Here is a 14,134-nt window from a genome sequence, read left to right on the forward strand (position 1 = left end):
GACGAAATGTCCTTTTTTTTATATGTTTTGTAAAAAAAAACTTGTCTTTTCTATCCCTCCATCTTGTATAAAACTGGATTTGAATATTCAGGAATGACAAGCCATTCAATGGTTTTAAGACAACTTTATTAAAAACCATTTATTTCTGTATAAAACAAAAATACAAACAATCAGAAATCATTTTTTTCTTACATCTACCACACACAAACAAGGTTTTTAAACACAATACCGACATAATATCACTCACTGATCTGTCCTCAGCAACAACTATGACTGGCTCCTCCATAGATTTTTATCACCGATGCCCTCTAGTAGTATTCAACACAGTGACTACACCACTGACGAGAAAAATGACACACACCGGGAGCTCTCCAATGACCCGTAGGTGGCGTAGTATACTGCATAACTATTTTGTACATCCATTTACCGTACACCTGTGAAGTGGTACACCCAATCACCATCAAGGTGTTGGGGGAGCTCTAATGATAGCTCTTTTAGTTTAGAATACATCGGTTACGTTCTTTGTGGAAAGCAAACAAAACCAAACAGGTTTGTTTCAGCTGAAGTTTCGGCTACGCCATCTATGGAGTCACAGTTGGTGTACTTATGAAGGAATCCAAACATGAATTTTAACTGCCCTAAGCTCTTTTGAACACTCTGGTAAAGGCGTCAGGATCCAGAACAATGTTTCTGTGAGTGAGGGTGAGAGAGGGACAGACAGAAGATGTAGAGTGAGAGAGACAGACAGGAGATGGAGAGAGAGGGACAGACAGGAGATGGAGGGAGAGGGACAGACAGGAGATAGAGGGGGGGGCAGAGGGACAGGAGATGGAGAGAGAGAGACAGACAGGAGATGGAGAGAGAGGGACAGACAGGAGATGGAGGGAGAGGGACAGACAGGAGACGGAGGGAGAGGGACAGACAGGAGACGGAGGGAGAGGGACAGACAGGAGAGGGGGGGGGGTGCAGAGGGACAGACAGAACATGTAGAGAGAGAGAGACAGACAGGAGATGGAGAGAGGGGGGGGGGTGCAGAGGGACAGACAGGAGATGGAGAGAGGGGGGGGGGGATGCAGATGGAACACACGTCTGCTGTTAGCCTTCCCAGTGGGGGCTGCGGCCGTCCACATCGGTCTCCACGTGGTACAGTATGTCTGCCAGCGTGTGTTCAATCACCGCTCCCCAGCCCATGTCACTCATCTGCAAACGGGACACATTTACAGACCACTCACATCACCTCACCACAAGGTGCCACATTACGAAAAAGGATCCTTCACTTAGATGGGCAACACTGGCGTGCAGTGAGGAGAACGAGTGGATTCGTTTTTGTCCACATCCATCTCCACGTGGTACAGTATGTCAGCTAGCGTGTGTTCAATCACAGCTCCCCTGCCCAAGTCACTTATCTGCAAACGGGGACACATTTACAGACCGCTCACATTACCACAAGGTGCCACATTACGAAAAAGGATCCTTCACTTAGATGGGCAAGACTGCCGTGCAGTGAGGAGAATGAGTGGATAAGAAGCTTTTATTTGTGATTGATACAGTTTAACCTGCTTACACTTCCATACAATTACACAGGACCCGTTTAGAGTGTTCCCACTGCAGGTTATGTCTTTAATTAAAATGTTATTATGGTATAGTATAACTGTACTCACTGGCTGGAATTTGTTATCCTTTGGAGGGTGTTTGAAGTGTGGTCCAAAGTTCACAGACACCTGAAGTACATGGAAGAGCATACAGTGTGACAGAATTAGAAACACTACTACAAGGATGTTTTTTCATCTAAAAATATGGCAGAAATTAGGTCATGCTCCCCATTCCTTCTGTAGTCTGCCTACCGTGCAGCCTCTGTAGAGTGATATGGCTGGGAAGTAGAGGCCTTCAAACAGGTTCTCATACGCCACACCCTGGCTCACACCGTTCTTGTAGAACACCATCTGGAGAAGCAAGGAAGGAAATAAAGAAGGTTGAGTCTTTAGAAGCCCATCAAGGACTTGAGAGGGCTGGACAATCAGGACCTTACAGGTGGAATATCATACCAATTATAATAGGGTCATTTCCATGCCAAGTCACTTAGAGGTCCTCACATGACCCCCGCAGTTTTTCTCCAAATTTCTATCAAGTATACCTTTTCAGAGTTTCAGATGCCAACACCAATAGATATCAAAATTATTGTAATTTGAAAAAAGGTACCCTCACGTGAATTTTCAGACTCGCACTGTCTAAAGTGTGCTGTTATCAAAGCATTATGCACAATACAACACAACGCTTATGAATTGTATATAAGATCATAGTAAAATGTTTAATAACAATAACTATTTACACATGATGTTGCTTATTCATAAATCGGTGCCTGCATGATCCAGACGACGTTCTGGCTATCACAAGGTCAATGTTTTGGTACAGAGCTGATTGCCTATGGGACTGTTCATTGCGGTCCTGAATCGTAACCAGGATTTCCAAAGTTCTGAATCGTAACCAAGGTTTCCAAAGTTCCCCACAGTGTTTCAGCATTCATTTCAATACAGGAACACTGCATGGGATCAGGATGGACATGTCAGAGTTGGAGTGGTGTCGATATGTCAAAGGCTCCATTAAAACTGGTGGAATAAGTTAGATAAAATAAAGTGTTTTGTATGTGTTTAATATATAATAATAATGTGGAGATGGAAGGGTAAATGTGCGCCCTGTGCAAAGCACTCACTTTGCTGCTGTTCACTGCTTTCAGGCTTTTCTCTGCCTTGTCCACGTAATCCTTCTCCTCAAAGTACAGGTAGCTTTTAAACTTGATCAAGGCCTGTAACACAGATTTTGAGATAACAAACATTTTGTTTAGCTTCACATATTTATATATAAAATAACAATGGACTGTACAATCAGGAGACGTAAAGTTGAGGAATACAAATCATGCAACTCATGCCACATGTGACAGAAAACCCAAATGAGCCACAGCTGTGCATTACGGATGCGTAAACACTTGGTCAACAGATGGTAAACAGAAACAAGAACCAACACCTTGGGTGTCCAAACATTCTCAAGTACCATTCTGTGGTTTTGTAGGGAAAATAAAATGAACAACTCCCACAAATCCTCCCAACATCTAGATAACCCTGGAGGTCCTAATGAGTTGAATCAGGTATGTAAACAAACCCCTACAGGAGGGTAGGAAACCCCAGAGTAAGGGTGGGCCTCTGGCCTGAGTGCGATATAAGCTCAGTCATGGTCCGTCATGTCTGGAAGTGGCCTGGGTGCTTGTATACCTTGTCCTTGTAGGTGTCTGGCAGTGCCTTGGCGACCTCGGTCTCGTCTGGCAGCTCGATAAAGAAGCCCAGGACGTCACCCTGGTTGTAGCCCTCGGAGTAGTGTTTGCCAATGGACTGGTGGAAGCGGGTGCCCTTCTTGCTGCGCCAGGAGTAGCTGAACTTGTCATAGCCTAGAGGGGCCTGTAGGTTACCTGAGGGAAGAACAAGTGGGGAAGAAAAGCAGACTTAACACAGACACTTTATTTAGAAGACCGATTTAAAAGACAGCTTTCCAACCCCTTAAAGCACCACTAAAAGACCACATTAATGGGGAATATAACACATATGTCAACGTGAATTATGCAGTGAATATATGATCAATGCGGCTGCTATTAATAATAAGAGTTCATTCAAAATCTATTTGATAATAAAATAATATATATATACTGTATATATTTTTTTTTTAAACACCCTTCTGCATTATCCCACACTTACCAAGAGGTTGCGACCAACCGAGGCGAGCGGCCGTTTCAGTGGGCATTTCATCCACAGTCACCTCAAAGTACCAGGACCCCTTGCGAACCCCATGAGAAGCCCGCACCATGGAATAGCCCTTCTCACCCGTCACCGTCAGCCGATCGTCTGAGATCTTCAACTGGGGAGCTAACAGCAGAGAACTACAGTTTGCTTTCTTCTTTAACTTCATTCGTACTACAGTTACTAAACTATCAATTTGGGTCAGCTGTGGCAGTTAGATAACTCAAGAAAAGTCAAGTTATGTAATATTGGCCAAATGACATTTTTTTCTGTAATAGATAGATAAAAAACGTTATTGCCACACAACAATGTTGGTGGTATTATTGTCATTGGTAGCTCAGTCCGGTAAGGAGGGGGGATACAAATAAATGAATGAATGAATGAATTAATTAGTTAAGAGAAAAAGTCTAGGTCAGCTTTGGGAGTTCAGGAGTCTGACAGCAGAGGGGAAGAAGCTGTTATTGAGGCGCATCGTTCCATCTCGCATAGTTCATACAGTCTTCTGAAACTGCAATGGTAACTAACAGCTGTGATCAGACCTACCTCTGTCATGGAGGGCCAACAGCACCCGCTCATACAGGCAGGCCCGGTACAGATCCCCTGGGATGGGTTTCCCCGCCCAGCAGTCCAGCTCTAGCTTCTCTGGGTCAGGAGCGTGAGGGTCGGGTTCGGCCAGGATGTAGCGGTAGCCGTCCTTGTTGAAGGGGTGCTCAAGGGGGTAGCCATGAGGGGGCAGGCGCTGCGCGGCGAACAGGGGGTCACTGGATGAGGGAGCAGGGAGTACATTAGGCTAGGTTACAATTTCCTGAAGTATATACTATACTTTATTTCAGATATGAGGGTGACAAAAGCTGTGCACTATGCGTTTTTGGGCATGTACATGTGTGTGTTTTTGAGAGCATGTGTAAGATGTGAGTGAGGTGCGCGTGCGTAGCCACGGTTACCTGCGGGTCCTCTTGGTGGTGCCCGCTGCAGCTCCGTCCTGCTGCTGCTGCTGCTTCCGCTTGGCCCCCCTGCCTTTACCTGTTCCTCCTGGAGCTATGCCACCTGAGAGAGAACACCGCATTCACTCAGTCAGTCATAAATAGAGCCTAGAAATGACAGAAGTACAAAAGCACACACACACACACACACACGCACGCACGCACGCACGCACGCACGCACGCACGCACGCACCACCACCAAAGAGGCAATTTACTTTAAGCAACATTCACACCTATGGACAGAATTCATACTCAATACTGGAACACTTTACACACTGCAGATTCACCCCAGACAGACACACATAGAATTGATCTGGGTTAAGTAGATAGGCATTAGCTGTGCGGAAAAAGGGAGGGGCAGCCAGGATTCACACACAAACACAGTGAATTGAAGTCAAGCTAAGGTTAATTAAACATAAAAAAAAAATCGAAATATATTCCCTATATCCCAAAATATGGCAAAAGTATAGCAAATATTTCCAGTATGTAAAAATGATTCAGTATCTCACCATCTTCAAAGCATGTACTAACTAAATAGTTCACAGACACTATATCTTCAACCACAATAAATGAAATCAAGGATGAACTGCGAAGGTTCCGCACAGGCACTCATATAGAGGCTATATTTTATATATACAATCATATAGACTATGTACTGAAATACCACCATTCATAACCTACACCTGCTACCACAGAGTTACTCAAGATCAACCTTAACTAATATTAATGAAGGTAAGCCTACAGAATGGAATTCCATTACAAAGAACATAGAAGGCTGGAAAATTAAAGGTCTGTATACATACTCGTTCTAACGGCCATAGCAAGCAAGTACTTCAGCAAGTAGCTAGTAAGTCTCCGGCAGGAGTCCTACGCTTTGACTGGACATAGGCTATGGCCGTTAGATTGTGAGCTTGAGAGGGTGGTAAGGTTGCGGGCACGAGCGCAGACAGGAGAGTGACAGTCACACACAGGCAGGGATTAGAAAGATCTGTGAAGAGGTCAGGGAGCCCGACAGGAGCAAGCCGACAGACACAACGAGCTCAGGAGCGCTAAAATCATCTCCATCACAAACACTACCAAACAAAACGAAGAGGCCAAGCCAAGAGGAGCAAGGGGGGGCGGGGGGGTACAGATACAGAGAGAACAGACAGACAAGTCTGACACTCCAGATGGGGGGGGGCTACAAATACAGAGAGCACAGACAGACAAGTCTGACACTCCAGATGTGGCACATATTCACCTGAGAATGCTGCTCCACCTGGAATACAATATAAAGCCATTACAAGTCTCTCAGGGGACGTATAGAGGAGGGGACACAGGGGATGAGAGTGATCAATGCTATTGTGGCGATAAAAATAACTATGAACCCGTCAAGGCTAGATTGTACAGGGGATTGTATTCAGAGGTTATTGTAAAGAACTCAGGGCCAATACATGCCATGGGATATAACTTTTTCCCTGAAACCTTTGTTGAGGTGTACACATGGCCTTTAATTAGTGCTATGTAACATATAATCATAAGTTGTTCATAGAAAGGGCATGATGAACCAAAAATCCTAAAATCTTACCGTTCTGACCTCCTGTGGAGGCCACTGATGTGGTTTGTTTCTGGGTATCATATGATGGTCCGATGTTGGCCAAATCCTACAAAACCAAAACATGAACACACCATCAGACTTGGGCCCTAGTCACCAGACTGAGACCATCTCAACAGAACGGTAGATACAGTACAGGTGTACTTGCACAGGTACCTGGTCCAGGAGTCCAAACTTGGGATATTCCTCCTCAGGGTCTTTGCTCCCTGGATCAGGATGCTCTTTGACCAGAAACACATCACGCTCCTTGCTCTGTAAACCCAGCAAACAAGATAAGATTGGCTTATAGTCATTTGCATTATTGTCATTAAATTACCAAGCATGGCAAATAGACCCAAAACGCTTTAAATATCGATAAGGTATTTTTGACAAGGATATGGCAAACAGACATTAGTAGATTACACTTGTCTAGAACAGCGGCAGATAATACACAATGTGAGTACATTCAGGAGACAGCACATTCTAGTTTAAGTAATCACACATCACACATAATTACACAATTATACAATTTACTATTATGTATATCAATGTGTGAGACTTTTTTACAGTCACAAACATCCAATGTGGTAATTGTAGTACATTGCTCAAAACAGGTGCACTTATGTTTGGATGCTGATAAAAGGAGCTACGTCTTACCATTGTCTTCACAATGTTATTAGGCCAAGTTAGCTTCCCAGGTCTCTGACGGGTCGTCATGCACTCCCAATATTTATCAATGAAAGGGATGATATCCTTCAAGGAAATATTGGACACTCAGATACAAAACAACTGAAAAGAACATCAACACTATTTTGCATAGGTGCGAGGGGTTCTGCTTCTGCTACCTTATCCTTTGAAAACATTGTTTTTGGGTGTTCCTCTTGAGTGCGTGACCGCCAGGTCAGGTTGGCCAAGGCTGAGAGGCACATCTCCTTCAGATCTGAAAATTTCCCAAATGTTTCTACAAAAATGTAGGACATTATGCATAATGTAATTCGTAATGTTTTGATGATTCATGAATGGCACTTACTGGCTTGTTTTCTCAGGAAGTAGGTGTTGCCACTGTGATGACACACATTACAGTGAAACACATAGTTGGTCATGAAGGGAAGACAGCTTCTGTGAAAACAAGACCACAACAGAGAAAAAAATAACTCTTTAAAACCTCCTTCAATGACAATGGAGTACTTATGGCCATAGCATCAGGAGCGTACTGTACATGAACTCCAGTACACTTACGACTTGTCTATTTTGAAGGTGTCGGCAGTGAACCACTTCATACAAAGTGCACACTGCAGCTCCACCTCTCCGAGTTGACGGGCGCCGCTCTCCTCGTCTCCAGAGCCGGTTTGCGTTTCGGCCGCCTCTGGACCATCTCCCGCTGCCTCCTGATCCCAAAGTGACAAAGTCGCGTCATTTGCGGAATCAACTTTTGACGCGACAGCAGTTTTGTCGACCATTACAGAAAACCTAAATCTACAAAATTCTACACATCTCCATCCCCCCCTGAAATATTCTTATATAGTATATAAACAACATACAACTGATAACACCACTGTACCATTGCCTCCTTGCCGTTTGAGGATTCGGTTTCCATATTTGTGCTCATTTCTCCAAATGATGCATCGCTGGAATAGATTAAATATACCGTTAATTTCCTTTTAGTTAACTTGCTAGCAGCATGGGAAGTCCAACTGCGTTTCTTTGCAGAAGCAACAACAATGTCTTGTTCATCCAGTCGGATGACACTGGCAAAAGGACAGTAGTAGACCGATAAGTAGGTAGCAATGTTCATTATCTTAATCGCCAATATGGAGAAAATGGTCAAAAGTTGTTTTCAAACAAACAGAGTAATACATATGTTTTACTGAAATACAATAACACCTTAGCATTAACGCTTGGGTTAGTAAGCTATCGATAGCTAGCTGTTTACACTGGCATGCATTCATTCTCCGAACCTCTCATTTCACCTATCTAAACCGGTTAACAGAGTAACGCAAAGTATGTTCTTAGTTTATATGACACAATACAGATCAAACCAGATCTGTATATGAATAAGCCCTTTTAATGACACGTACCCCTCCCCTGTCTCTGTTTCTGCAACGGACACACTACCCGCGTCGCCTTCGGTCGCCATGTTTCAAATATCAAATCGCGTTACCAAGAACGACTCGCGATATTTTCTTCTTCGTTCTCAGAAATGGGGATTCTAGTCTAGAGTCTTACCCACTGCCATCAATAGGCCAGGGGTTGAAACACAGATTCTACGATTCTGGCCAAAAGGTGTAAAAAATAAATCAGATTTGGGTTGCAAGCAGCAAAAAAAAAAATACTATTGCCTTTACTGTACCTATTCCTATTTGTCTATGGCACAGTCCAAATTCAAGGCAAACTCAATCCTAATCAGGCCTACAAATGAATACACACAATGTTACGCTATTCATACTGTGAATATTATTAGAATAGGCCTATGCATTTATCTGTTCATTGGTTACAACTGAAATAAAGGTTAAGAACTTTACCTCTCTGTAAATATTGTAGACGCGAACAGTAAAATGAGTGTGTTTTTAAATAGTTGGGCTACAGAATTGCTAAAAATATATTAACAATGCTTGTACCATTTGAAATCTGGCTAAAAGATTGACAATTTTAGGCCTTCATTAACAATTCTGAATACATCTCACTCAAATGTACATTGTAAAACACGTCTGTGTTCTCTGAAATTAAGTTCAGTGCAGACCTACCTATATTAAGTTTTTCTTGGAAATCGTGGACATCGAGACCTACACAGGGAAACCAATATGAGAATGATAAAAACTCTACAGAAGAGAATGTAGTTTAGGATTTAATAAGCCTATAATTGTGTTCTGCATACACACCTCATCCTAAAGGTTCCATACACTGACCAAGAATAGTAATGGCTTAAACAAGGCACATAACCCCTCTACGGCAGCCTATTAACTTTAATAGATTACTTCTGAGGAACTGCACTTAACAAAGGTTCTAATGCTGTGATAAAATGGCTTCTAAACATGCCCTATTACAGCTATGAATAAAGGCCTCACAGGAAAGTGTGAGACTATTATGTTGAGTGTTCACTTCAGAGTCACCAAGGCGATGTCACCGAGGGATGTCCTTCTCCTATGGAATTTTAAATGTCCCCAGGAGAGTAGTTAAAAGACATGTCGCGCTCGTGTCTCCTCCCCGTGCCTGAATTGGGAGCCATCTGTGAGATGCTGTGTGGTATAAGGGTTGAGGGGTGAGTGAATAATATAATCCTAAGGGGCATTGTCATTACAAGAAGTATGCAGTGTAGACTGTTCAAGTGTTTTAATGTGACAGAATGCAAAGTTTCCTTCATGGAAGGGATGACACACTCAACAGGTGTTTTTAAACCAAATGTGTGTCATTCTGTGTTACTCACCGATACAATTAAACACTTAAAGACTTTCTGTATTATTTTGTGTTCTCAGTCAAACCTGCACACTCTGACAATTTGACAGATTTTTACAAGAGTTTGTTCTCTCAACCACAGCCCTTGTCCATGTTACATCAAAATATTCAGTATTTCAAGTAAATCACTCCCATACACTCCAAATCATTCCTTATAATCTATTTTGTCCAAGACATAACAAGCAGTTTTTGCAATGATTGTCTGTCTCAGTGCAGAAATATCTGTCTATTTTCAGTAAGTGCTCTCTGATCAGCCAATTACCACTTTCTATGACACACTCATCATGGCCAGAGCTGTAAATCCGTTGGGGGCAGGAGGGTGTCAGGCAGCAGGCACACTCTACCCCACTCGCCCCTTGGTGGCACAGCCACTAACAACCCCCCGGCCACCACCACCATGCATCGCACACAATGGACCAGGTCAGGGAGGGTCAGCATCACTGGTGACATCTGCTAATTGTCCTGGTGGGCCGGCCCTGGCTCCCTCCTTCAATACCAGTGCCTTAGGTGGTACTGTAGCCTGTGTAAGGACTGGCATCTGCCACGGACGGCCACCTCCGGGGCTTCAAGGATTATTTACAAGTTGCCCTCTGCCCCTATGTGTGTGGACAGGATATCAGTCATCACATGGCACCACATGAGCATCACTTGTAGGGAAGAATAGGGATGCTGAAGTAGTCTGATGACATAGTAAAACAATGTTAAAAGTTGCACTATGTTGTCAGCTTTGATTTCTGTGGTTTTACATGACTAAGACTGAAAGTATATCACTGTTTCATTGCAGATGGCATATGAAAGGATATCAAATAAAATTCATAACTTGGCATTTCGCAACAAAAAAACATTAATAATTAAATATTTTGCAAGGAAGTGACTCTAATCTAATGTAATCGAATCGAATCTCCTCTAATCTACCATCTATTCATATTCACATTCACATAGCTAAATTAAGCCTAAATTCTTCAAATTGTTCCCTGATGCAGGTCACTGGCTTGAGTGTTCTTCTTTCAAAATAGATTTCACACGAAGCGTGTCCTAGGCTTAAGTTATGCATTTTATTCCATTTTCTAAACCAGCACAATAAGCGAGCAACACATTTTACTTTCTCTTGTCTGCGGGAGTCGATTAATTTGCATCACAAATACAGTTCACGTGCTCTGCCCGCGTAAACATCACACAATTGCAAATAACGACATGAGCTAAAACAAAAAAATACACGGTTCTAAAGAAAAGGTCACATTTTAACCAGAAGCACTGCAATAAATAACTGAGACTCCGACACACCCGCTGGTTCACGCATTTGCATGTGCAAGTGTCAATGCGGGAGTCCCCGAACAAGACGTGTGTACTTTGTGTGAGGTTACGCATTTATGAGGAAGAGCCCAGTGCCTTGTATTGTCGTCACAGACCCCCAAAGCCTTTGATTGCCTTTTAAAAATGTTAATTTTACAAGCGTGAGCGTCGTGTGCTGACGGTTTTATAAAAGGGAACAAGCACACAAGGCCTCCAAACACGACAAACGGGTGGCTCTGAAGGTTGTTTGAGAGGAGATATCAGGATGCACCAGGAAACCAGGAAAATGCCACAAAGCACCGTCACCTCTTTCTCCATAGCAGATATTCTCAATCCTGTTAAATTCACCGGGAATTCAACTGAAGGTGCTCCATCTCACTCTGACTTTTTGTCACAACAAAAATATGGTAAGTTTAGGCCTATTTGTCTGCACTTGTGTTGCCGCGAGAGGGCAATATGATCATTACATGTAAACGGTAGTTTGGTTCTACCTTCACGCAATTTGTCTAGGCCTATGTCTTACCAATATGTTACACGTTATTTTTTCAGAAAATGAATTATGCCCCAGAAGATATGTGGAGGAAGAAACTTTGCACTCATCCAGCGATGCAGAGACGGGCTGGACTCAAGTGACAGGTGCGTCAGCGGCTGATGAACTATCGACCCTCTCGGAGCAGTCCAAGTCCAAAGCCAAAGCAAGACGCATTCGGACTGCGTTCACCCTGGAACAGATGCGCATTCTGGAGCACAGTTTCCGAAAAAGCCACTACCTGTCCGTATTCGAGCGCTTTGCTATCGCTAAGGCCTTGAATCTGTCTGAGACGCAGGTCAAGGTGTGGTTTCAGAATCGGCGCACAAAATGGAAGAAGGAGCGAGAGGGCCAAATACCTGAGGATCATGACCATTATGGACTACAATATCTAACATATCCCGTCTGCCCATCCAACATTAGCATGAGTAGATTTCACTGCCATGAGTCTAGTCCACTTGTGTTCTCACAGCCACCGTTTATTACTCAAACTTACAATCACCATGCATTTTCAACTTCGTTTTAACGTCAGGTTGTCATTTTTGATGGGCATTATTTTTACCTCGAAACAAGTTGTGGATAAGATGATATATATGAAAAGTATTATTGTTAATATAATGTATTTTACTTACTTAATATTTATGAAATGACAGATTGAATTGTAAATATCCTTGAACATGTGTTCTGCTTTAAACAACGTATTGCGTTATTTTATATACAGTTTCTAAATACTGCAAATATTTTCATAACAGGATGACTTTTTGATAAACAAACTTAAGATGCCATGACTTGGCAAGATGTCTTCTCATGTTGTGTTGCTTTCCAAAATTACCGTTTTGAAACTTAAGTCTTTAATAAAAAAAATGTTTACTTCATCTTCATGACATTCCTCACCTTATGGCTCGTGTTTACCAATGGCCAGGTCTTAAAATGACCATCCAAGAGTGTAATAGAAGAGTTGTACGTGTAAGAGTAAACTGGTCAGATGTCACATATAATGCAAATAATTGAGCTTTCATATGAATAGGTGACCAAAGTTTTTTTCTGTTGTGAAATGACAAACACATTGTTCAATACATAAAATACTAATAATCATGACAATATGTTGCTTGTTGTTTAGACCATTAAAACAAGGCTTAAAAACTAGAAATGATAAATAATTAATATAAAAATGTCAGAAAGACAATTACTTATGTACTTGTCCAACATCACAAGTGTAACAATGTTGCAAACACAACATGAGGGTTAAATGCATTTCAACCTTTTAATAGTATCCTGAGATATCGATAGAATTTGTGTGGGTTTAGATTAAGATTACTTTAGATTAGCTATCCCATAAATAACAAATCCACCTCGACATGATAAACAGTGTTTCTCAACGTGCTAACAAATTCAGAGTATATTTGACCAGTGGTTCTCAAACTGTGGTACGTGTACCACTGGTGGTACGCAGCTCCCTTTTGGTGGTACTTAGACAGTTTTCCCATTTTTTATGACTAGGATATTAATCATTAAATATATATATAAAAAATAATTTAAAACAACTAGATCCCAATCATTTAAGTGTGTTATTTATCTGAGCCATGCTTATTCTCCTGATCAGGCATTACAGTGAGGTAATAACACTTAGTTCCTAACGCATGCAGGCTACCGAAGGTGAATGATAGTTACAATGATGCTACTTTGAAAGCCAAATATTTTCTGAGGTGGTACTACTCACGGTGAAACGTTTGAGAACCACTGTATTAGACTAAAGGATGGTGTTAAATGTGATCATTTGAGCCAGGCCTGCCATCAATAAGTCATTGACAGAAAAGGGGGCATCAAAGACATAGCTAGACAATGACAAGCAGAAAGATGCATGGCAGACCTGCAGACAGGATATCACTGGAGAATAGTTGCAGGCAGCCTTTTGAATGCTTTCCTGGCCTGTTATTTGAAGGGCGAAATTTAGCGCAAAACATGTTTGAGTGAGGTCCAGATGATGATCCCAGGAGGTGCACAGCTGTGTTCAATCAAACACATGGTTTGTGTTATCTTCAGATGTCTGCTCATCAATAGAGAATCTTTCTTTTGGGTTATCCAGAGATGCCACAACAACCAAACTTTTTATCATATCTTAAGAGGGATTGATCTATTTAGATATATATTTGAAAGCGAGTGTTAACAAAGATGGAGCTGAAACCTCTTTATGGATTCTAGAATACATATGTATTGTTGTGTTGCTATTCAATTTTATTGAAAAACACAGAAAACAGGTGAATACATTTGAGGTTGCATATCAAAGTCAGTGAAAACAATAAGAATGATTTCAAGATGATTTTAAGACTTTATAAAAAAGCCACATATGTCTTATACAGATAAATGTTCTAATAGCCACAGCCATTACGATGATGGAAATCTACCCTTCGACCATCTGAAATTCTGTTAAAAGCTAGCTGTGAAAACTGAGACACTTATGTCATTATTTTTGCTCACACAATAATGGACCCCTCTCATAAAATAATATGACATCACT

At 42.0% G+C, this 14,134-nt stretch overlaps 1 protein-coding gene across 2 annotated transcripts; it reads right to left on the minus strand.

Annotated features, from left to right (window-relative positions):
• Positions 1–937: 937 nt before the first annotated feature.
• Positions 938–8,478, minus strand: ash2l (ash2 like, histone lysine methyltransferase complex subunit; the record flags this gene model as incomplete). 2 transcript variants are annotated; one of them, XM_080833900.1, is made up of 17 exons in its annotated part: positions 938–1,406; positions 1,662–1,721; positions 1,845–1,943; positions 2,711–2,803; positions 3,267–3,460; positions 3,744–3,911; positions 4,329–4,546; positions 4,730–4,832; positions 6,009–6,026; positions 6,336–6,411; positions 6,519–6,614; positions 6,999–7,094; positions 7,187–7,281; positions 7,372–7,460; positions 7,581–7,729; positions 7,903–7,969; positions 8,420–8,478. In XM_080833900.1, 17 exons carry the CDS (start codon positions 8,476–8,478, stop codon positions 1,278–1,280), a joined length of 1,809 nt encoding a protein of 602 aa, XP_080690026.1. The 2 variants fall into 2 exon arrangements, with proteins under 2 accessions (XP_080690026.1, XP_080690027.1); XM_080833901.1 differs by having other exon boundaries at positions 1,096–1,200.
• Positions 8,479–14,134: the final 5,656 nt, after the last annotated feature.

Source organism: Sprattus sprattus (genome assembly GCF_963457725.1).
Source record: "Sprattus sprattus genome assembly, chromosome: 3".
Lineage (NCBI taxonomy): Eukaryota > Metazoa > Chordata > Actinopteri > Clupeiformes > Clupeidae > Sprattus > Sprattus sprattus.